This window comes from Parus major, chromosome 1, assembly GCF_001522545.3.
Source record: "Parus major isolate Abel chromosome 1, Parus_major1.1, whole genome shotgun sequence".
NCBI classification, from domain to species: domain Eukaryota; kingdom Metazoa; phylum Chordata; class Aves; order Passeriformes; family Paridae; genus Parus; species Parus major.
The window spans coordinates 99,930,680-99,954,209 of record NC_031768.1 but is presented as its reverse complement, the minus strand read 5'-3'; the positions used below and the strand labels follow the sequence as shown (position 1 = coordinate 99,954,209).

The window sequence follows — 23,530 nt, the reverse complement described above, 5'->3', positions numbered from 1 at the left end:
TCCACCTCTTCTAAAACTTTCACCCTGGAAGGTATCTTAGGTTATAATAATGTATTGTATCAATGCAGAGGTTTTATTATGCCCTCTAGTATGTATTCTGTATTGCTAATAAATTCTTAAATTTCAATTGTCCATGTTTCATAATATGTGGCGCAACATATCTCTCTCTTCTGAATACAAAATACATTAATATTTAATGTTAAAGCACAGTGGTAACACAACCATAATCACACCATGTATTTATTTCATATCATTATGTGGAGTGTTGGCAGAATTTTAAAGAAACTTCACTTAATTTGCTTTTATCTATATTTTTTCCTTTATATATATATATGTAAAGTTATAATTGCATGCATTAAAGAAAACAAATATAGCAAATTAGGATTTATTTCTCAGATCTTCCGGCTTGGCAAATCTCTCCACTCCTAACACCTAAAACTTCTTTTGATCATTCCTCATTTTTCTTTTAGATTTATATTCTATGCCACAATGCAATGCCTCCCTGCCAAAAAAAGAAGACACAACTGTATAGTGAAAGCACTTTCAGAACTCCTCAGGAAATCACTCTGTGGTTTGCAATCATTTCTTTTATTTCTGTGCCACAGAATCCTATTCCAGCTTTTATCTTCCCACTGGAAAGAATTTTTCTGTTCAAAGACTCAGTTCAAACAGGCTCATGCAAACTCCATTGGAGATGTAAAATAATTGTATCTAGAAATTTCTAGATTGGAAATGGAGCAACAATATAAAAAAAGGAAGGGCTTTTTTTCTTGTTTTCATTTTTTGAAGACCTTTGCTTGTGAATTTGAAGAGTAATTTGAAGAAGCAATTACCCGATGAATTATTTTATATTTCAGATTTATATCCTCTGATTGTCTTCTCAAGCATCAGCCTCTTCTAAGCAAAAATAATCTCCTTTTCTCCTGGATAAAAAACAAGAGCTTGGAATAAAGGCAATCTCTAAAAGAGACTGTTACAACATAACTTCAGGAGGGGTTATAATAGTGGCTAGAGACCTTTTAGGGATTAGTAAATCAGAGGACTCAGAAACAAAAAAGAATCTTTGTTGAATCTTAGAAGGTTAAGCTCAAGACTTAGCTGGTGCTTAAATCAGTCCTTACTTTATCCCACTGAATACTTTTCATTCCCAGCAGTCTCAGCCAGCCCAGAGATTTGACGTTATTAAGCTTAGCCTTAAGTTAATGGATAATAACACTGGAATATGACTTCAGAAGAAATCCTGTCCTGCTTAAGTCACCAATACACCAACAAGGGTCTCGCTAACTTCAGAAAAGACAGTATTCTTCCACAGAGTAATGAACTACAGGACATGCTTTCTTCATTTATGCAAGTTTAATCATGAAGTACCATGAAAAAAAATGACCTTCCATTAAGAATGTACTTGTTTTTTTTTATTTATTTTAAAACAAATTTAAAAGAGAAAACAAAATATTAGAACTTACATTCAATATCAAGGTACATGCTCTTTTGGTGCCCACCAATTCTACTTGCCGCTTCACAGTCATATCTCCCTGAATCTGACAACTTCACATCTTTAATATGCAGTGACGATTTTCCATGCTGCCCTTTGACTTCTATACGGCCATCTGGGCTCTGTTTACATTGATTCAGGAAAAGAAAAGGTTTTACATATTTATATATGTATATCAATGTAGAATTTATATATTAAACACTACTGATAAGAATGACTGAAAGCATCTCTTCATCTATGGTGAAGTTATTACTGACACCTACGCAACTTCTAAGTTTTCCATAAAAGAAAATTTCCATAAATAGAGAAAATATAGAAAAACATGTTCTCTTTCTAGGCAGCATAATCAAAGGAATAAGTACATGCTTAAAGGAACATTGCCAAGAGAAGCCACAAAATGTATCAAATTATGACAGCAATAGTGAACTGCTACTCAAAACTTCGTTATGATCTCACTCACTGTGCTATGGTGCAGTTAAGAAAAATGCATAGATACAACACTATATACAATAAATTACACACAGCAGTATCTCTGGTCCTTATCACTGCAACTGTGAAACTGAATAGAAGTAATGCCTCAGACAATGAACAAATCCCAGAGTCTCACTACTGTTAAAAAATCTTGAACCATAAATGCAACTAGAATTTCTGGATTTCAGTTCCTTTTCATTCCATGGAAGAAGCAAGGGAGAAAAATGAATGCTGCCTTTCAATTTTCTAGAACATAAATTTTATAAAAATCCTTATCCATAATGACTCTCCTTCCTCATCCCTACCCCTCCCCGCAAAATTATTTGAAATTAAAGAGTATACAACTGTTAGGTAAAACTAAATAAAATAAAGTCCTCTTCTTGATTCTTCAAACTCCATGAAGTATTATGACTGAGGAAAAAGAAAATATTTTCTTCTGCTCTTTATTTACAGAATCACACAATATTTTGGGGGTTGAAAAGGACCTTAAAACTCATCTCATTCCAACCTTACTGCCTGGGCAGGGGCACCTTGCACTAGACCAGGTTGCTCAGTCTCATCCAAATAGGCCTTAAACAGTTCCAGGGATGGGACAGCCACAGCTTCTCTGGGCAACCTCTGGGAAATTTGTTGTACTTTGTCATCTCACTTTTTTTGTTTAAAGGATAAAAACTCCAAACATGATTAAAAATACTGATGTTAACATACCTTCATTATAGTAAGTTGGAAAAGGAACAAAAACCCAGTAACTATATGACTCCATGACTTTAAGCTTGAAGAAGATTTTTATGTTCAATTATATAATGCATACACTCAAGTTTACTGCATATGACACTCAATACTCACCAAGCAGCAGCTGATGTTTAAACATCTGAGCTTTTAAAACAGTACAATTGTTTCCTGACTTAATAAAGGAAATATGCCATGATTTAGGCCTTAAAATATTTGATGTAAAGAAGTCAAATGAAGCATGCTGTTTATCATGATTTCTATAGAAAGAAAAGTATTCTGATCCTATGTAAGACTCCAAGTAGACGGAATTTTGTTTCCTGTGAAAACGACTCAGCATAAGTTTGTAAATTAAAGTTCTTGAATTCTAACCCATGAGCCAACATAAACCTCTTTGGATTGGCAAAAATGAGCAACTTAGACCACTTAGCTATCAATTTTAATACTTAGAAGTCTATTTCCACAATATGCTCAAAAAGGAAAATAAAAGTTATGATGTTGCAAGTAAACATGTAACAGTAGTGAACATTATGGCTTTTGGAAGTAATTCCTGGGCTAATCAAAATGCAATTTCTTTAAAAAAACCTATTAAGTTGTTTTCTAATTTTAATACAGAGTCAGATTTATATATATGTATAGTTCATATATAAATGCTTATTTATATAGCATTATATATATATATATGTTTATACATATGTAAAGCAAGTACTTTCTATGACATAGGTAATACCATTTATGAATATTTTCTTCTTTATTTAAATATTAACCATGTAATATTTAATAATAATCAAACTAAATTATTCCTACCTAAAATGTATATGAACACTTCAGAAATTTAATTTCTGATTTTACCTTGATGATAAATATTTCTTTAATAAGTTACAACCTGTGACAATGAATCATAGATACAATAGTAAATACTTTATTTGTGATTCATTAGTTCAATACTATGATCCCAAATACTTTAATTCACTAATATATATTTCACTATAAGTATTTCTATATATCCCTAAGCACATGTGAATATTAATAGATGTTATAAAAGAAAATAATAATGAAAATAAGCACAAAGATCCCTAAATTAAATAGCTTTTAGAGTAATTTTGCAATCTCATTTTAGTTTATCTAATTATTTTCTAAAATAATGGAAAAAATGTAGATAGTACTCAGTATAATTTTCCTATGTTCTCACATTCTCTTATTCAAATGTAAATGATGCAATATATCTTGGATTTATAGGTAGGACAAAACCCAAGCTAATAAATACTCTGAATGACAGGAAATCTTCACATATAATTTTTTCTTATAATCAAATATATGGTAAAAAAATTGTAAGAGGGATTTACTAGGTTCCAAGTCCATAAAACAAATAAAACAAATGTAGGCAAGAAAATGTCAGTAGAATTAACATAAAAATATACATTTATTAAAGATATTCTGGGTTTTTTTAAGTTCTTGTGTTAAAATTGCTTACTAAATCAAAATTTCTAAAATGTGTTCTGCTATTTTTCTTATAATGTACATTATACTGTGTCTTGTTAACAAACAGTTTAAAATGTTTTGTTCCCTGAGTCTATTCTGCAGATGGATGGGTGCACAAATCTATCATTTATTTCTTTTACAAACATGGTTCAATATCTGATTAAAAATATACTGACAGGCTGGCATTCCTGAAGAAACACATGAAAGAAAACAAGAGTGTACAGACCAAGGAAATTCCATTAACAAAGAAATAACTAATTAAATAAACAAATAAATGAAAGGAAATGTTTTGATGCAGCCGTCTCTATCTGTAAATTGATTCCCAGAATATGTGGGAGATTACCACATGCAAATCAAAACACCAGTTAGTATGGTAAAGTTTCACAAGGACTTCAAAAACACTGGTGTGGCTGTATTATGTGTCTTTATGGTACAAATTAGAAAAGAGAGAGCTGGGTAAATGATTCAAGAACATGTTGTGACGACACAAAAAAAGCACAATTACAGTGCAGTTGAGTTTGGCACAGGGCAATGAAGAAACTGGGACAAAAATTGAATATGCAATGTTACCTGGAGCAAATACTGAAGTCACACTATTTACATTTTTCTGTTCTTGCAAAAGACATTATTAAAAACAGGATAAACTGACAAAGCAGAACTTTCTAATCACTGGTAATGCCTTTCTGGGATTCATTTCTCTCCTGTGCTAATTATGGAGAACACACATTAGTACTATGTCTAGCACCATAACATACCAAAACATGAAGAGAAAGAAACACAGGTAGGGGAACACTACACCTGCCCAGTAAATCCCCACCAGGAAGAAAGCTTTGGAGCTGCCAATGGGCCAAAACTGAAATACAGATATAATCTCTATAAATTAACAAAATCAGTAACTCTCAAACCTGCCTGAAATAATAATAGATACCTACTAAATTGGGACATTCTTTTTTTTTTTTTTTTCTTTCAAATGTTATAGAATGAGAGATACAGAATCTGTATTTTATTTTATTGCTTAAGAATAATAAAGAGCATAAAAGGGACAGAACACAAACCTAGACAATCAGAATAGTCTCTGTGGCCCAACATTCATGATCTGTGCTAATTCACTGAATTACTCAGTATCTCCTCCCACCATGGAGAAGAAACAATCATTGATGTCTCAAAAACTTGAGGTTAAGGCAGTCCCATACAGATTTACATATTCTTTGGAAAAACCAATTCTGTTAACAGACCCTTACACTCTTAGGCATTGGAAGAATGGTGAAGTCTTCAAAAGCTACAGTTTCACAGCACTTTAGAAATCATAATAAAATCTTAATAAATAAATATTTTTCATGGTTAATGTTCATTGGAGAATTTCATAGAAATCATAAATAAAAGTGGGGGTTTAGAGGCTTTGGTGGTGGGTTTTTTTTTTCCCCCCATAACTTCCTCACCAGCATAAAACTAAAATACAAGTGAAAAAATCTTCAGCAGAGACCTTAAAAAATGTTTTACTTAGGTAAACTTACTTTGTGATTTTATTCACTTAAAAAGCACATTCCCTAATTAGGAAACAGGAATGTCCTTGTATTTTGAATACTGAGAACCTAGTTCTCTGTTGGTGTTTAAAAAACTATTCTATACAGGTCTGAAAGTAAAACTATCCAAAATGACACCACATACAAAGTACCTTCTAGGAAAAAAAAAAGGTGAAAATTTTCTGCACTTGCAATATTCTTACTTCTAATATATAGATAAACACAAATTACTTCTATGCTAATTAAAAAAGGAGAGGTATTGCATAATTTGAGTTTTGTGCTACAGGTTCTGTGAAAGTAAATATATATTTTTGGTTTTGATAAAATTATTTTCATACCATACACGTTAATCTATTCCTTGATTTCTTCCATTAGGCTCTTGCTTCCTGAATGTCTTGCATAATTTGTAGATCCACATGTGAATATTCCCAATATTTCCTGACCTGATTTGTCTGTGCACAGCTTCAAAGTCAAGAAACAAAGCTCCCAAGGCAGAATCAGAACAATGTTAACTGAATTTCAAGGATTCCACTCTCTGAGAGGATGGGAATGTGATGAGACAATAACATCTACATGAAGACAAGGATAGCTTCTGGAACAGAATAAATTCAGAGTTTTCAATCTGCAAAATTCCACTGCCATTTTAGTAAAATCAGTGTAATTTTTCAGGAGGAGTTCGCTGATTAGAATGCTCAGAAATTGTTGTTCATTTACCAACTGTAGAAAGCTGCACTTGGGCAGAGGTGGATGGTGTGGTTAGTGGATGAGTTTGATTTATCAGCCATTTCTCCAATTCACACTGAGGAAAAGTAGAACCAAATGAAATGAAGTTGTAGGGCTGCCAAAACTTGCATTTTGAGTTGGCTGAAAACAAGAATGGAAGGTAAAAACAGTTGTAGGAATTGGTGACTCATTTGTAGCTGGATTTTAGTAATATTGCTTGGATGGTTAGAGCAGCTGACTTCCCTCCTAGAGTTTATCATTTGGTTGTCAAAGTACTCCTTCAAACCCTGAAGTCCAAGTGCAAGACTGCAAGCAAAACAATCCCTTCATTTAAAATCTAGACAATGTGAAATATCTTTGTTTTTCTTCTAATATTTAAAGCTTATTAATGAGTAAAGTCTCATCACTGTCCACGTTTAAAATCTAACAGGTCAGTTTTGCCTGTCAAATTTACCAAATTTATCTTCTGACACCTTGTGTACTTTAGTATTATTTTGGATGTGCACTGCATATATTAACCACAGAAAAGATGAATAGGTAGTGGCTTAAAACTGAGACTGTTTTTTTCTTTTGCAAAACATGGAAAAATATAAAGAGCAGTCACTGTAAGAACTTGTAACTTGAGTAAAAGCTGCAGATATTTTAAATGTCCTGCAAAGGATCTGTTTCAGATGCACACAATCAAAGATCCTCAAATTGCAGGGGTGAGGATTGAAGAAAATCATAGTTTTTCCTTCTTTGGATCAAATTGTTAAAATTTGCCAACTCATTATGTTGTCTTGGTCCTGTTTCCAGTACACATCACTGAATTTTCAAGGAGAAAACAAATACTGATTAACAGAATCATCTCTGGAATTTCACAAATACCAATTTTTAGGAAGTTTTCTGATTTCAGGTTGTGTTCACATCCACATGAGAGGTAACTTGAGGTCATATACTTCAGGCTGATGCTTCTTATATGTGAGATTTAAGCAGATCATAATTGCCCATGAAAATGTTTCTTGAAGCAGCATGAAAGAACTTCTGCAACTTGACATTCTGATACTAAATGATGATAAAATTCCAGAAGTCTATTAAATATATGTCACCAGCAATTCCTAGTCTGAAAATCTACCTTTGATGATGAGAGAAAGGGCTGTTAGTCACAACAGCCATCATCGTGTAGAAGCTGATGGAAGCTCCCTTCTGGATTATGGATGGTATATTCACAATATTTCCCATTCTCTTCAGGTAAATGTATTCTATCCATGCACCTGTTGGAGACAGCAGAAAATTCCAGAGTATTGCTATGTGCATATGCCTTAATGTCCAGTGAATCAGAATAATGCTACAGCAGTGTCTTGGACTTCAGTGATTTTTATAGGAGACCTTGAGATATTTTAAAACTTCAGCTTGTTAATTATACATGTCAGCATGCTGCAAATTCCTGAATTTCTAGTAATTTTTTTTTCCATAAAGAAGAAATTATTGAAGCACCTATTGTTTGCAAATCTATAGTGTAGCATCAGGGAAGTCACAAGAAACCCTAATGTTGAAGAAAAAAATACTGTTGATTTGATTTTCTGTTCAGCTGCAGACACACCAGTTATTTTTATAGAATTCAGATCAGAAATGGCAGCAGGTTCTATGCATGTTGTTAGCAGCATGTACAGCCTCAGGAAAAAAAAAAAGTGTTCTTGAATGCTTTGTACAACTTTTTGAAATTATGAATTGATATTTCATTGATTCATGTGGGTATTTCTTTCAAACAAGTCATTATGCAAAGAGATGACACATGAAATCCTGACACCAAACACTTACTAAGACATGAAATGGAAAATTGAACTTCTTTCCTCCATTGATTTTTACTCAACAATGAATATGCTAGAAAAATATTTAAGACAGAAAAAATGATGAGCATCCATTCAAGATTACTTCTGCTAAAGATGCAAATCCTAGATGTAAATCACAAATCTTAATGATGCAAATCACAAGAAAGAAATGGTTGATGATTTTTAATGGTAAAAATATTAGCATCACATCAAATAAACTTGTGGAGTAGAGAAAGCATTAGTGTCTGCCATGATAAATAACAATAGTAACTACAAATGAGTGTTTATAAGAAGAAATCATACAACTGTAATCATTGCATATGCACTTTGTAATTAGAAATCCTGTTTGACACATAAATACTGTATTTAATGGCTTTATTCCTAAGAATTTTTCTGATCTGAATCTACTCCAACACTGCTATGATGCCATTAAAATAGGTGACTCAAATGGACTCAGGCCAGCAAAATTCTCAAGAAGAAGACCTTTAAGTACAATGTTATTCAAAACGGACCCCACATAAAACAGCCACTAAAAATAATGATTTTACTATAAAATAGCATTTCAATTTAGACAATCATACCACTGTAGGTGGTTCTTGCATAATTTTAGTGACCAGCAAAGGAAAATTTAAAAAGGAAAGAAACCAAAGAAACCTTTGTCTGGGCACACATGAAGACAAATCTCGTCAACTTACTGCATTACAGAATGGACAAAAATAACTTGAAGCTGAGCCAAGGCATGGTGATGAATTGTTAAGCCTTTCCTACTTTTTTTTTCATTTCTTTAAAGAAAAACAAGCACTGTCAGCCTGCCTCTGGTGTCTGGGTAATTAAAACAAGGAAAGAAAAACTAGGAAGCTTTTGTATAACGATTTAAACTATAATGTTATTTCTCCCTCCCCCCTTTATTACTTAGATAATTTGAATTAAAATGTTCAAGTTATTATAACAGAACTAAAAATAACTGCTTGGTTTATTGTGTTTAAACTGATATTACTTGGACCAATAACCAATTCTTAGATATATACAGGTTGTATACCCCTCCTGCCCCTGAAACTCTGCTGTAATATATGATAACCTTTAAAATTACTACTACTGCAAGAATTTCAAACAGAGCTTAAGTCATGTATATATACATTAGTTTCATTTTCACAGAATTCATATTCAAACATTGACACAGTCTAGCTTTAGTGCCAGGGACACCTGATGTAGTAAGGGTATGCAGAAAAAAGAAAGAAACGAGAAAAAAAAAAAGACAAATCACAAACTGAGCTTCTGGGTTGTTCAGTAGCTGTATGTAGCTTGAGATTCCTCCCAGCTTACTGTAAATTTGATGTATATTTTACTAAATTATTATGGCTATTCAGCAGATAGGAAGTCTGGAAACTGTGCTGAGACATAGATCTGCAGGAGCATCTATAAGCAACAAGGCTCCCTTAGGGGAAGGAATGTCATGGAAGGCCTGAAAGAGGCACAGATCGAATCACAAGGTGAAGGGAATTGTCAGCAGGACAGATCCTAACCTCACAGATCACCAAGTCTTTGCTCATAAACCCTGATAATTCTGGAGGGCTTTTTTCAGCTGAAGAAACAAAAGGAAAATGCTTCAGTAGGAAGCAAAATGGAGAAAGTGAGGTAACCTGGACATAAATGAAAGAGCATAGATTTTAAAGTAATTTTATTTAATTGATGTCTTGATATGATTCTCAGTTTCTCTATATTGATAAATATGGATATAAATAAAAGCTTATGCTGGTTATAGCAGCTAAACTGGATGTTTGCTATTATAGAAAAATGTGCTACTGGAGTTTGAAATAAGTTGGGAAGCAGAAATTGCAACATGGCAGCATGAGCACTCATGTCATTCTCCTGGGGAAAGTCTCATTGAGAAACAAAACCTTTAAGCCAGTCTATTTCCTACTTTCGTCAGTTTGCAGGATTCCTGACTGCTGTACCCATTAGAAAACTGAATATATTATTAAATTATCGGAAGTTATGTATTAGTACATCATTGAAGAAATAGATCTGTAACAATACACTAGCTGAAGAGACTATGTGGATAAATTAATGACATCTGAAATATTAGTCACAACTCTAGAATTTTCTGGTATGCAGGTAAACTGGGAGGGAAGACTGGGACCTGGAGGAAAGTAATCATTTTCTGGGTGAGGAAGAAAAGGAGAAGGAAGAGTAAGTAAAGTTAAGTAAAAAACAGCCCTTTAACCAAGTTATATAACCTTGAGGATTTTAATGTTATGTATAGGCTACCTATAGGACATATTAAAGCATGTTAGACGATCTCCTTGCAGTAAAGATCTCCACATGCTATTAATTAATTGAATTTTGTCATAAATGTTACAATTTCATTTCCGAAGCAGGAATTCATCGAAAGGCAAAAAATCATTTTATTGCTAATAACATTATTTATGCAACACTTAGCAATTTTAATAACACAGGCTGAGCCCATGCATAGATGGGAGTTCTTTTGACCATGAATCAAAACTCAGACCTATTTCCCATTTATTTAGTCCTAAGAAATATTGTTTGCTGAATTTTATAAGCTGTCAGTAAGGAGTGGTGCAAAGAGTCTTTACTTTTCCCAGTGTACAGAAATAAGACTTTTGCATTATACTTTAGACAAAGTTTCAGGGTCTCCTAACTAGCAAGACATTCACTGGTACATAATCATTGTCCTGTTAAAGTATCATAATTTTACTGTGTTTGAAATCTGCGAAGTGGTGTTAGTAGGAAAAATAGTTTGAGTGAACAAATGGAGTGATTGCACAGGGAGAATGTGGCAGGAAAACATGGGTTTTTTTTATAAGCAAACTAAAGACATTAATAAATTATCAATAACTAATTATTTCACAGAGCTTAGATTAAAAAAACAAACAAGGGATTGAAAATTGAATACAGGCCTTTGCTTTCATCCTGGCTTAGCCAAAATTCTGATGACTTAAATTCTGCTTATATATACTCAAACTGACTTTCAGGTCAGGAAAACTTCAGTCATTTCAATAGCATAAAACACATTTTTACCACCATTGAACTTCTGTTTGTGCCACTGATTGTGCTCACTCCCAATGCAGGCAGAATATAGAAAATGCAACATTTCTTAAGAGTCTTGAGAAGGTCCTATGGTACATCAGGGAATAATGACTCCAGCTGACTCCAGGCTCTAAAGCGTGGGTGTATTACCTAGTGAATCATCAGATGCAGATTCTCCATTTCACCAGACAAGCTACAACTATTTGAATGTTCTTAAACCATTAGTAAATAACAAAAGTTATACTTAGGCTGAAGCTCATGAAACAACAGTTTGTGTTGTAGATGAATGAATATTCCAATCCAAGCTGCACTGGTATTGCAGAAAATGTTAGTCCAGGAAAAGTTCCCCGAGAATTGAACTCTTCATTAGTGTAACAGACCTAGTATCATAACTGATAGCTAAATGCCAAAAAATAGTATTGGATGGGAAATCAATGCCAATTCCAAGCCTTTAGGGCTTTATTTCAGCCAGTAAATGCAGCACTGCAACCTACAGAAAGTACCCCAAAAATACCTACTTGGTACATAGGTATTGCATAAGCAAATGGATTAAATGGGAAATGGTTTTAAAGATTTAAATATAAATTAGGTGGGAAAAAGAGTATCCATTTACAGAACAGATAACACATTTGGACTTAAGTTAGTCCATTAAAGAACTGCTTAAATTAGTCATGTTCTTAAATTAATGTATTTCCCTATGGTTTTTAAGCTTTCAATACAGAAGAGTTAATAAATTTCACATTTTCTTGCCCTTTGGTTTCCTTTAAATATTCAATGACTTTGTCTCTGCTTACTTACTGTGTTTACTTTCCCAGTAGAAAGTGATCTTAAAATTTTACTGAAAGGAAAAATGTACAGATATGAGAGAATTCTGAGCTAGTGTAATTCTAGTACAGACAGCCATCCACACAACACGAATACATCTGTCTCTGTGTATGTACAGGCATTTGGGTCTACTCTGAGTAACAAATAATTTACCTTCTACCCCGAAATAGGAACAAATCTGAGGACCCCTGGTTGTGTGGCTAATATTTAGTACTCAATTGTCAATACAACAATATCTTAAAATAATTACTAGCTTAATTTTTGGCTTAATTTATGCATCATTGCAGATACTGTTACCTAAAGGAGTGTGTGGAGCTCAGACAGCTGATTGAGCTACGTAAGGACTTGGAAATATCCACACTGGTTCACAATTTTCCTAATTCCTCAGGTCACCCAGGAAAGCTAATCTTTATTTCTAACTGAATACAATCCTACTCCTGCAAAATGAATCTTCTTGCTCAAACACTGTCACCTCCCAAAATTAGAAACAGATGAAGGAACACCAAAATGTATTCAGATTTCCGCAGATCAGATGGCTCCTGAAATTCTATTAGTGCTCATGTATGGCCCTTTATTTGCTTATGTCACAAGGTATAAACCTCTATATTCTCAGCAGCACTAATTGTCTAACATGTAAGTGATCTTGTTGGTAAAGTTCATTTTACCTTCTTCCAGTCACAATATTCTTGCTCTTATTCTTAATATCCTTAATATGTGAAGGCCACTAAAACACATTTGGGGCTTAAAATAGGAGAGAACTTTTATGTCTGATTGAATTGTTTGCAGAGCGTTTCAATTGCATAATCAAATGCAATTATGGCTGGCTACATAAATTTTTCTGGTTTACAGGCCTGTGCCAATATTGCATCAGCAAAAACATTCTATGATATTGTAAGTAGGAGGTTTTCAAACAATATGTAGGTGAAACAGGTTATAACAATTTTGTCCAATACAGCAAAGAGATTGGCCTTGTATATTTCTCAGCTATTCAAAGGTGAATTATTCACAAAGGGAAGGATTTGGATAGCTCAGAAAAATAAATATATTTCCTGGAATCAATTAAAATACCCTAGAATATCTCTGTTTTCTGTGATTCATTTCAAATAAAGACCTGATCCTTGATGAGTAAGTATTTAACAGGGCTCACATTTCAAAGAGAAAGACAACATGTTTCACTGACACTGTAAGATTGCTTCTTTTTGTGCAGAGAAAACCAATATAAAAAAAAAGTAAAAAAAATCAGATTATTTTTATTATCATTTGTAATAGCTGAAGTGAAGTTAATAGGCTTGTGTGATAGACTGGCATTTTAGAAAAAAAAGAAAAACACCTAAGGAAGTTAAAACTGCTGGAGGCTGATGGGAGTTTTTTCTCCTGGCCAATAACTGGCCATTTCTGAGAATTGACAGTAGTTTTGACCATTAAAAAGTGAGATCAACCTGTGAACACCACCTTAAGACACAAGCCTGGGAATTTCCTTGTCTCTTTGTTTCCTGGCTGTGAAAGGTAACAGAGCCCCAGCTGCCCTCCCGTTCCCTGCCCAGCCCATGCGGCCCCGTGGGGCAGGGGCTGGGCTGGGCCCAGCGGCTCCCGGCCGGGAGATGGGGCCTGCGGGGCTTGCCCTGGGCTCTGGCCGGGCCAGGCCGGTCCCTGGCTTGGCTGCAGGTTTTGCTGTGACTGAATTCACCAGAGACTGCCGAGTAAAGAGAGAAAAAGCTCTTGACCTGCAGCAGGCTGAGACAGTGACCACACTCTCCAGAGCAGCCATGAGGAATCTTCCATCGCAGACAGCTCCAGCTGCTGCTCTGGCAGAGATCACAGAACCATCTACAAAGCCTGGGCAAGATTTTAACTCTTTCACTACCCAGATGAGACTTGCAGATTAATCTTTTTTTTCCAGAGAGAGAGAAGAAGAGAGAGTGGTCAACAGGTAAAGAGACAACATAAACTATCAAAGACGGTGAAGAAAAGAATTAAGCTTCAGATGGGGAGAGAAAAAAGGAGATGCTTTAATAAGCTGAAATATTCTTTTCCTAAAACTATAGGGATGGACAAAAGTGTTCTGGAAAATCTTTAATTCATGAAAGTATTTTGGTGGGAATAGAGTATTTCAAAGTGTGGATTTAAGCAAATGGTGAAGTAGTTGTGATCTTACGAGATGCTGGAACAGAAACGGAGAAGTGATGGTTGTTGAAAATTTGTGGCCCTTAAGAGGCAAAGAGAAAACTTCTGTTTCCAGAGATGATCACAGAGACAGATGAAGAGAACTTTTGCCTTTGAATAACTCATTCTTAAAAATGACACCCCTAGACTCATTGACCCATAACACACCTCAGAGTGATGTGAAATGGGAGAACTGATAGCAGTTTTCCGGGCGGCTGGCACCAGAGAAATAGAAAACCATAGGAAAATGGTTTTCTTTTGAAAAACTCCATAGATTAGCAGAAGAGAACTTATTTTTCTTTATAAAGACTGATCAAGAGACTGTAACAAAATTGGGACCATTTTAACCACCAAGGTATTTTTTTCTCTATGTTGTCATGTGAACGAGAAAATGGTTGGGTAGTGGGGAAAAAGGAGTTGTGGAAGTTTTATACTGTTTTCTTATTCTTGTAATTTTGTTAATAAACTTTCTTTGTTCCTTTTAAGTTTTAAGCCCGTTTTGCTCTTGTTCTAGTCCATATCTCACAGCAAGAAATAAGTAAGTTTTCTAGTGATTTTTAGCTAATGCTTTAAAACCACGACAGCTTAGAAGAAAATAAACGACCTTTCAAAGAAAAAGACTACCTTTGCCTATTGCCTGATAATGAAAACTATGAAAAACTCTAAAAGCTCCAAATATTTATCATTTGCATGTCAATACAAAGTAAATTCAGACTTGGAAAATAACTTAAATATTAGTCTGAATTCTGCAATATTTAGAAACAATGTCACAGGAAATTTCATGGGGAGAACCAGGTTATTATTGCAACAGAAGAAAGCAGAATTCAAACTGTTTCTGCAGTGTTCATTATAAAATTAAAAATAATGGGTTTGGCTCTCTTTGAGGGTACAAGGCGAATAGTATAACGTATTTAAGAGACAATCAGAGTCTGTATGTAATAGAGTACAGTAAAAAATAAAGTCCAGTAAATATAAAATTCTTTCTTAAATCCAACATACAAGTTGCAACTGGGACTTCTCTCTATATATACTTCCATTCATTTTATGTGTTTAGATCATAAATTCTTCAGGGTATGCAGCATGTACCTCTTCGGACACATGCTGCATACAGAGGAGCCACTATTTCATATCAAGCCCCATCTGTTATTGTGCTTTTTATTCCAAAACAGGCCTTGAAATGGTAATTACAAATAACATTGATCAGCATTCTTATTTCTGCTAAAGTGAGATACTATGAAAGTGGGGCCCTCACACTCCTGCAGTATACACAGGAATCGGTGACAATTTTGCTTCAGTGATCGAGATGAGCTGTCCTTCAGGGACATGTGTAGAGATGTATGTGCGCGTCCAAAATCTATTTCATAACTGATTATGCCAAATCAAATCAAATCAAATCACTATCTTTCCTTCTGTTCTAAAAAAAAGCAACCCGTCTCCTGCCTCCTCTTTTTACTGGGAAAAGGGCCAGGCCTGCTGGATGCACAGTGGTCTGCGGGAATGTGCCATTTCAAATCCCAGCTGAAAGGGGCACAGCCAGGTTGGCACATCAGTGCAAGGACAGGTGGTGCTGGGGAGTCGGGGAATGGAAGGATAGAGGCAGAGTATGTTCACCAAGCAGAGAGATTTAGCTTGACACTGAAACAGCAGATGAAGCTGTGGCCTTGGACTAAGCCTCCATTTCCATTTTTACACCTTTAATGGTGAGACAAACACCTTCCAGTGCACATTGCCATTCATTTATTCAACCTCACCCAACCCCCATATATTTATGGGCTATTCAACCATAGAAGGACTACAGAGCTCATCTAATGTGACCTCTTGGAAAACTTTTCATTTAACTTTCAAGAGAAGTCAGAGGAAAGACAAAGACCCCTTTATTTCATATTCTTAATGAAAGAGAGACCACACACTGTGTGGTAGATTGTTCTAAGAGCTAAATGATAAAAGGAGAGAGGAAAGGCTTCTTTGCTTCTGGTTTGAACTCACTTGGCTTCAACTTTCAAATACACACTTCTGAGGTACTGAAAATCCTTTATCAAAGCTGTGTTTTCCAAAGAGATAATTATAGAGCTCATACTCATTAATATTATCCTCCTTAAACACAGCTGGGTTACTTCTTTGATCTATGACTTTGGCACATATTTTCCATGCTTTTGGACACAATAAATTCAAAACTCAGGAAGATCTATGTCCCAGTTCTAAGATCTATCATTAGACAGAAAACATTTTGAATCCATGCATGCTCAGAATGATCTCACATTCAGCAGTCTTCCTTATCCATATGAAGTACATTTACATTTTAGCAAATAAGAACGATATGATTGAGTAAATTAACCTTACATACTAAGGTTAATAAAAGTAAAATTTAAAAAATAAGAACAGCATTTTATGTGTTCTTTTAATAATTATTATGTCAATATTATTGCTTGAGCAGTTTTTCCATCTTCTGTAGAAAAGCTCATCCCCTACCAATACTCTTAATTCAACAGAAATTATGAATAAAATGCAGATGATGTAAAAACTGGCCCAAAAATTCAAACTATTAATCCCTTTAATAAAGACAATCACTTTTATGTTTGTGCATAATTTATGTTGTTGCATAAATTACTTGCATATTATTTTAAAATTTGTTACATATAAGTAATATTTTCAGTTCAAGACTCTGTTCTATGTTGCTTCCCCTTGATTTCTTCAATTCACCTTTTCTTTCTCTTTCTGTGTGCAAAACACTGCTTTATTATTTAACCACTATTCAATAACTTAATCACTGCCAGTTTTGTTCCCTATTCACCTAATTTGGTAGGAAAGCACAAGCCAAGCTTTTGGCAACCCAGAGCAGGAAGGCCACGGGGCAAATGTAGCAGCATATTTTATAGGTCAAGGACATATTCAGTATTTCAGAACATTCCATTCAAGATTCAGCAAAAACTCCCATGAGCAATACACAGAGGTCTTTCTTTGGCAAGAACAAAGGAAACCACATAACTCTATTTATTCTCATTCTTTTTATCTTCTACAGAGAGTCTGTCACCCCACCAGTAGGAAGTGAATGTAGATTTTCATTTGGTTGGGTTGTCACTATTACTGAGTTGAACCACAGTTCAGAGAATACTCCAGCAACATGTCAGTTTAACCACCTGCAGCTGGAATTAAGAATATTAGACTGTCTTATACAAGCAGTAGATAAATTTCAGGTTTCAACAGCACCAACATTTTTGAGCTTTTTTCTGCTATTTTCTCTCATTTTCAATATCCTTTATAGAAAGTTATTTTGGGAACACTTCAAACATAAGTGAGTGGCTAACATTTGTAACCTTTGAACAAAGCATAGTCTTTGCAAGTCAGAAAGATGACCTTTAACTTGATATATTTAAGGAAGAGAGAAACTGCTTTGTCTTAATGCAAAACAATTAGAAAAAATAGTTTATAAATACTGCTATATTGCTCCAAAGTAGAAATCACTGAAAAGGAAAATGGTAGACAGAGCTTCACATAAACTGCTTCAGTTCTGGGAAAGGTCAAGTCAGAGACTAGACTAGACCAGACTTTCTCCTTTAGAATGTAAATGAAAGTACATAATTCTTTAATATACAGCAATTCTCTATAAACTAAGCAAATTACTACGTATCTAATCCCCTTTGTGGCATGACTGCTATCAAGGTTTTCACCCGTGTGTGTGTGCTTTTAAGCAACAGCTATGAATATGCAAGAAGAAGGTATTTTGCTACATAATTATCTAGAGTAAAAAGCATGAATTAGTTATCCAGAAGAATGGTATCTCTTACTTCAACCTCTGAAGAGAAACTCTGTAGTCTATGTCAGGAAATTAAGAAGAAAATATTTGCTCAAATACTAAAATAATTATTAAAAAAGGGAAAAAGAAGAAGAACTCTGTAGAAACACAGCTTGCTATAAGCATGGTTAGGAATTGCATTGCACCATTCCCTTTTCATTTCACCATTCCACATAATTACAGCTCTTTTTCCCACACTGACTTTCTCCATTTTCATACTGCAGTGTTTCTCTACTCAACTTACTTTTGTAATAAAATATTAAAATGGGGAGACAAAATGGGAAAATAGTCTCAGTTTTAACTCTGTGAAAGGAAAAAATAGGAACAAAAAAGGAGCAATTGGAAATAAAGAACTACAAAGTATTCAGGTTTTAAAAATTTAAAAATATCTTTAAGTTCCACTGTATTTTAAGGATTACTGGAAAGAATCCAAATATTCTGAAGAAGGGCTATGTGTAGCCATAATGATCAAGATGAAATTGAAACCATTAGTAGGGATTGTGTATGACAGTTTAAGCTACAGAAATGAATTACCTCTCAGCATATAATTGCTCTTTTTTCTTTTTTTTTAATTTAAAATTTAGAATCTCCATGTCTCTCTTGCTGCCTTAGAAAATAGCAATTCCTTCTAATTCCAGAGGAATCTAGAATTAATCTGTCTCTAAATTATTTTTTCTGCTTACAAGAATGAGAAGATTAGTCAGACAATACATATTTAGATATTTTATACATTAGAGGTAGATTTACCTTGTCACCTTCAGAGAAAGTCATTCCATCAATGGCCCTTTTCCAAGTAATCTCTGGGACAGGTTCTCCTTCTGCTTCACAGATGAGCGTTGCTTTCCCATTCTCAAATGTGGTTTCATTTTTGAGTTGTATTATTTGAGGCTGCACTGTTAAAAATACAAATTGCATTACTGATCCTGCACAAAGAATGTCATATCGAAATCTATCTTTAAAACCACTTTTTTATTTTTTTTTTTTATTTTTTTTAGGGTTAACTAAAGATTAATGTTACTATCTATAAAAGCAATTAACTTTTTGGACCTCAAGTTGCACAGCAACCATTCCTGTATGCCCCATGAGCTGGACATCCTTCTCCCTTTCCAGGGTAGAGTAGTATGGGTCCTAGCTGATCTGGCTTGGTGGCTGTGTTTGTGTGCTTTTTTCCCCTTAGGAACCAGCTACCCAGGAGCCTGTGGAGTCTCCCTCCCTGGAGATAACCAAAACCCAGATAGACTTGTCTCGAGATATCTACTCCATCTGACTGTGGACTAGATGGTCTCCAGAGGTGTTTTACTATCTCAGGCATTCTTTGATTTTATAATAACCCATTTTCGTCTTCAAATGCATATTATTCAGGAAAAAATATGAATGATTACCATTCTTTGATTTTGATCTTTAGCAAAGTTTCACTGGCCTACATAAATTAGAGACTTTAACAAAATCCCCCAGCAATAAACACATTTCACTGTTATTAACACTATGGAGAACTGAAGAGTCCTGTGATACAAAGGTACTCATCCTTACTTACCAAGTAAACTGGTGGTAAGATACATTTAAAAAAATCCAGATATTGTTTGCATTCTTCAAATCATTCAACTTTATAGCCTCAATTACATAGCAGCTACATCTTTCAATCTACACTATACCTTATCAGGTTATTTATACATACAATATAATTTCTGGTTGCATGTGCATACTTTTACATTGAGGATTTATCTGTACAATATCACACAAGAACTCTGTATTAGTACTGTGCATAGAATATTACTCTCTTCCATGACATTCAAGTATCTTCATTAAAATTTTTTTGGTCCTATATATTACCTCATATATAATGATTATTAAGTTTCTCTGAACCCACTCCTGTTATACATTGAAAAAGACACTCATCCCCCTGGAAAACCCAAGATGTAATCCTTAAATAAGAATATGATTCAATATGTTTGCACCCAAAAGCAGTGAATGAAATTTACATGAGTGAATCAAAATTGGGCAGCTCTTAAGATTGACTTCATCAACTTTAAGTGCATTTGTTGAAAGTAATGTATTTTCTAAACAGCTTTTCTGAGCTTGGCTTTTGAGGAAGCACTACTATAGCACACTCCTTATAAAACAAAACAAAGAAATGTAATCTGTTTTCTAATGGGGTTACTGAAGTGTGTGCCTTGCAGAAGAGCAATATTGGCTTATGTTCATACACCAAAATGGGAAAGATAATCTTAAAGGTTGGAATGAACACCAGGAGGGCTTCTTGACCAACCCCCTCATGAACACAGCATCAACAGACCCTGTTCAGGTCAGATTGCTCAGGGATTTGTCAAGCACTATCTTGAAAAATGTCAAGAACAGAGACTAGACAACCTTTCAGCAGCCTCTTGCAGTGCCTGGCTGTGCTGGTGAGGCTTCTTTTCCTTATGTCCAGTCTCGTGCTTCATTTATGACTCATTTATAAGCTTTGTCTCACAGATGCTACATTCAGCATCACGAAGAACAACAATAAAAACAGGTTCAAACTTGCTATCTGTAGGCATATAACCTACCTTTTATCTATTCCCTCCAGACAATTCTCAGTTCATTTCTCATTCCTTTCCTCCATGTTCATTCTGTTGCTTCTCTACTGTCTGTTCACCCTTGACTATTATGAGTAAGCTATTGTGTGTTTACTGCATAGAGATGAGAAACAAGTAGCATTTTACCTAAGGGAGCACTGAACTAATATCCTGCTTCATTGATATATAATCTATGGTGATTGAGATCATGTAAAGAAAGAAAATAGCCTGAAGAAGAATAGCCAAGAAAATTCTTGAAAAGTCAACTGGATCCAGATTTATTGGATGTGGTAGAAGGTAGCAAGCAAATCATTACATCAACATATCAATTTGACCAAGAAAATACAAAATTCTTGTGTGATACAAAAAGGGATGTCAGTGGAAGGATCTAAAATGCCCAACCAGAATTAGAGATAAAAGATAATTATGTTAAACTTCAAAAAAACTTCAGTTATTACTCTTACTTTCAGGATCATTCAAATGCCTATGAAATATTTCACCTTGGCACTCAGGCACTCTATTTCTATTGCCATATCACCTGGCTACAAACTAATCTGTTCTATCTTTTCATTCCTTTGATTTATCATCATCCCTGGTAAAAATGAAAGAGCTAGAGCAGACATAAAGCTCTTTTTTTTTTTTTTTTTCAGAAGGATCATACATAGTATTTCACGCCAAAAATTCTCAAAATTTACAATTATTTCCATCAAAATGAGTTTCCCATCTGGACAACATGACAAACAATGCAATTTGCTCAAGATGATGCATGTTCCAAAACACAAAAATAATTCTTAACCTTAGACTTATTCCGAATTCCTTTAAGACCTTCTTCAAATGGATCACTACAAGACAAAAAGTTTTAGCTTGACATTTTAGACAAGAGTACCTGACATTTAAAGGAATAAGCACTGATTAATCATCAAATACATCTAGCTGACAGTTATTACTTGGAAGAGGAGAGCTCATATGGGGAATATTATTTAATTAATTCATTTTTGTAGGTCACAACTCATAACTTACTATTGACTAGAAATTTTTACACTGTTTGAATACTTTTCAATGACATTTTGGACATTGAAAAATATTAAAATACATTTGTGTACATGTAAATAAAACTATTTGAAAATGCCAAGACTAGTATTGACAGAAATACTAAAACAGTCATTTCCCCCACCCTCCCACCTCCAATTTTTTAACTGTTCTTTCTAAATTGATAAGGTCATTCTCAAACTGAATTGATATTTGTTGTTTTGTATTCTAGAAAAATATGACGCAAAAAAAATAGAATATGAAATAGAAAAATATGAAGCAAAAATGCAAATTTAGAAAACCTTCAGGGTTTTGCTGCTTTCTTCAGTCAAAAATATTGAAATATAGATATTGTGATATAGTTGAAACAATTGTAAGCTAAGTGACCTGGCTCAAATGAAAGAGTGCTTGAATATAGAAAGGAGCTAAATTTCATTAAAATTATTTAAGGTAAGGAGCTATTATTACTAGACATGTACTGTTAAATATGAACAGAGTGATGATGCCAAATAAAGAAGCAACATTTATTTATGTTTGTTTTCTGAGCCAAGAAGGCTGGTTTTAAGTTTTCTACTACTTCCTCAGTAAACAAGTTTCTCTTAGATTCTTTCCTTGGACTATTTTGGATTTGTCTCATTGCTGTGTACATACAGCCTCCCCATAAAGCTTTTGATGAACACAGCAGTCTGAGTACAACCAGTTTCTTGGAAAAGGTACACAATGAATTCAGAGTTTTACTCATACCTTAACAAGGAGTTTCATCAGATGTGGGAAGCAACACATATAAGCTTGAGATAATCCTGCTTATGTTTCATCAAAAGAATTATTTTTAATAGTTTGATATTGATACAAGCCTGGTTCTACTGGTGAGAGGCCTAGTGTGTGTCTGTATGGCTGCCTGATTAATCTCTACATTAATATATGCCAGGAGGAATCATACCTTCCTGCTGTCCTCCTGCACAGACACATTTGAATCAGGTGGCAAAACTGCAACCCCGTCCTCATGGAAACTCCTGGTACAATTTGAACTTACGGAACATGCTAGAGCCCAACATGGAAATATCTAAGAAGGAGATTTTAGAAATTTGATTCTTTATATGGTAAGGATTCACACATATACCAGAATGAAACGCTAACCTGACTTAGCGCACCATGAACTGACTCTCTTTTTGGATGGTATTATTGAAATATGTCAAAATACTATTACTACTTCACACTCAGGGGTGTAAGACTTGCCTTCTTGGAAAACTATCATCACTGTCTTTACAGATTGAATATTTTTTATTTTAAAAAGTAGAAGTATTCCAAAAAGGTGAAGAAATAATAAGGAAGAAAAAGGAATGCAGAAAACATGTGAACTTTTAACATTCCATCTGTGAGTTGTGCTTTGTGAAGCTGCAGTTGGTGGCCTTTATAATATCTGGGAGGAGCAGGTACACATAGCTCCACAGACAGATCCATGGGAGTCTCCTTCTAGAGGTATCAGTGAACTTGAATGAAAGGTTTCCACATATGTATAGAATAACATCTCATGACAAACAAAATGAACCACAAAAGGCATATTAAAACATATATAAATCTGCTTACAATACCCCAAAAAATTTTATTAAGGTATGCTTCAGGCGCTGTAAAAAGGACAGCATTAAGACTGAAAATAAGGAAAAAATTTAGACAATGCCTCACCCCAATCTCAGAGGCACAATACAGCCTTTTTGGTTCCAAGATGAATGGATTTTGAAGGACTAAATTGACAGAAAATTTTTATTTTTAGCATTTGGAATAAACTCAAGAGAGATAAGATAGGAGAGTTCCATAATATTGCTTCCTCTCTGGCAGAAGACAAAAAATATATTAATAATATCATATAGTTTCTCAATAAAAATTGC

The 23,530-nt window shown here is 34.4% G+C and overlaps 1 protein-coding gene across 1 annotated transcript in view; it reads right to left on the bottom strand.

Annotated features, from left to right (window-relative positions):
• Positions 1–23,530, bottom strand: part of NCAM2 (neural cell adhesion molecule 2) — a 263,086-nt gene that overhangs the window by 71,556 nt on the left and 168,000 nt on the right. Inside the window, exons 8-9 of the mRNA XM_033518142.1 lie at positions 18,808–18,953; positions 1,464–1,614 (exon numbers count right to left, since the gene is read on the bottom strand). Coding sequence (XP_033374033.1) covers positions 1,464–1,614; positions 18,808–18,953 — 297 coding nt within the window. The remainder of the gene's footprint in view (positions 1–1,463; positions 1,615–18,807; positions 18,954–23,530) is intronic.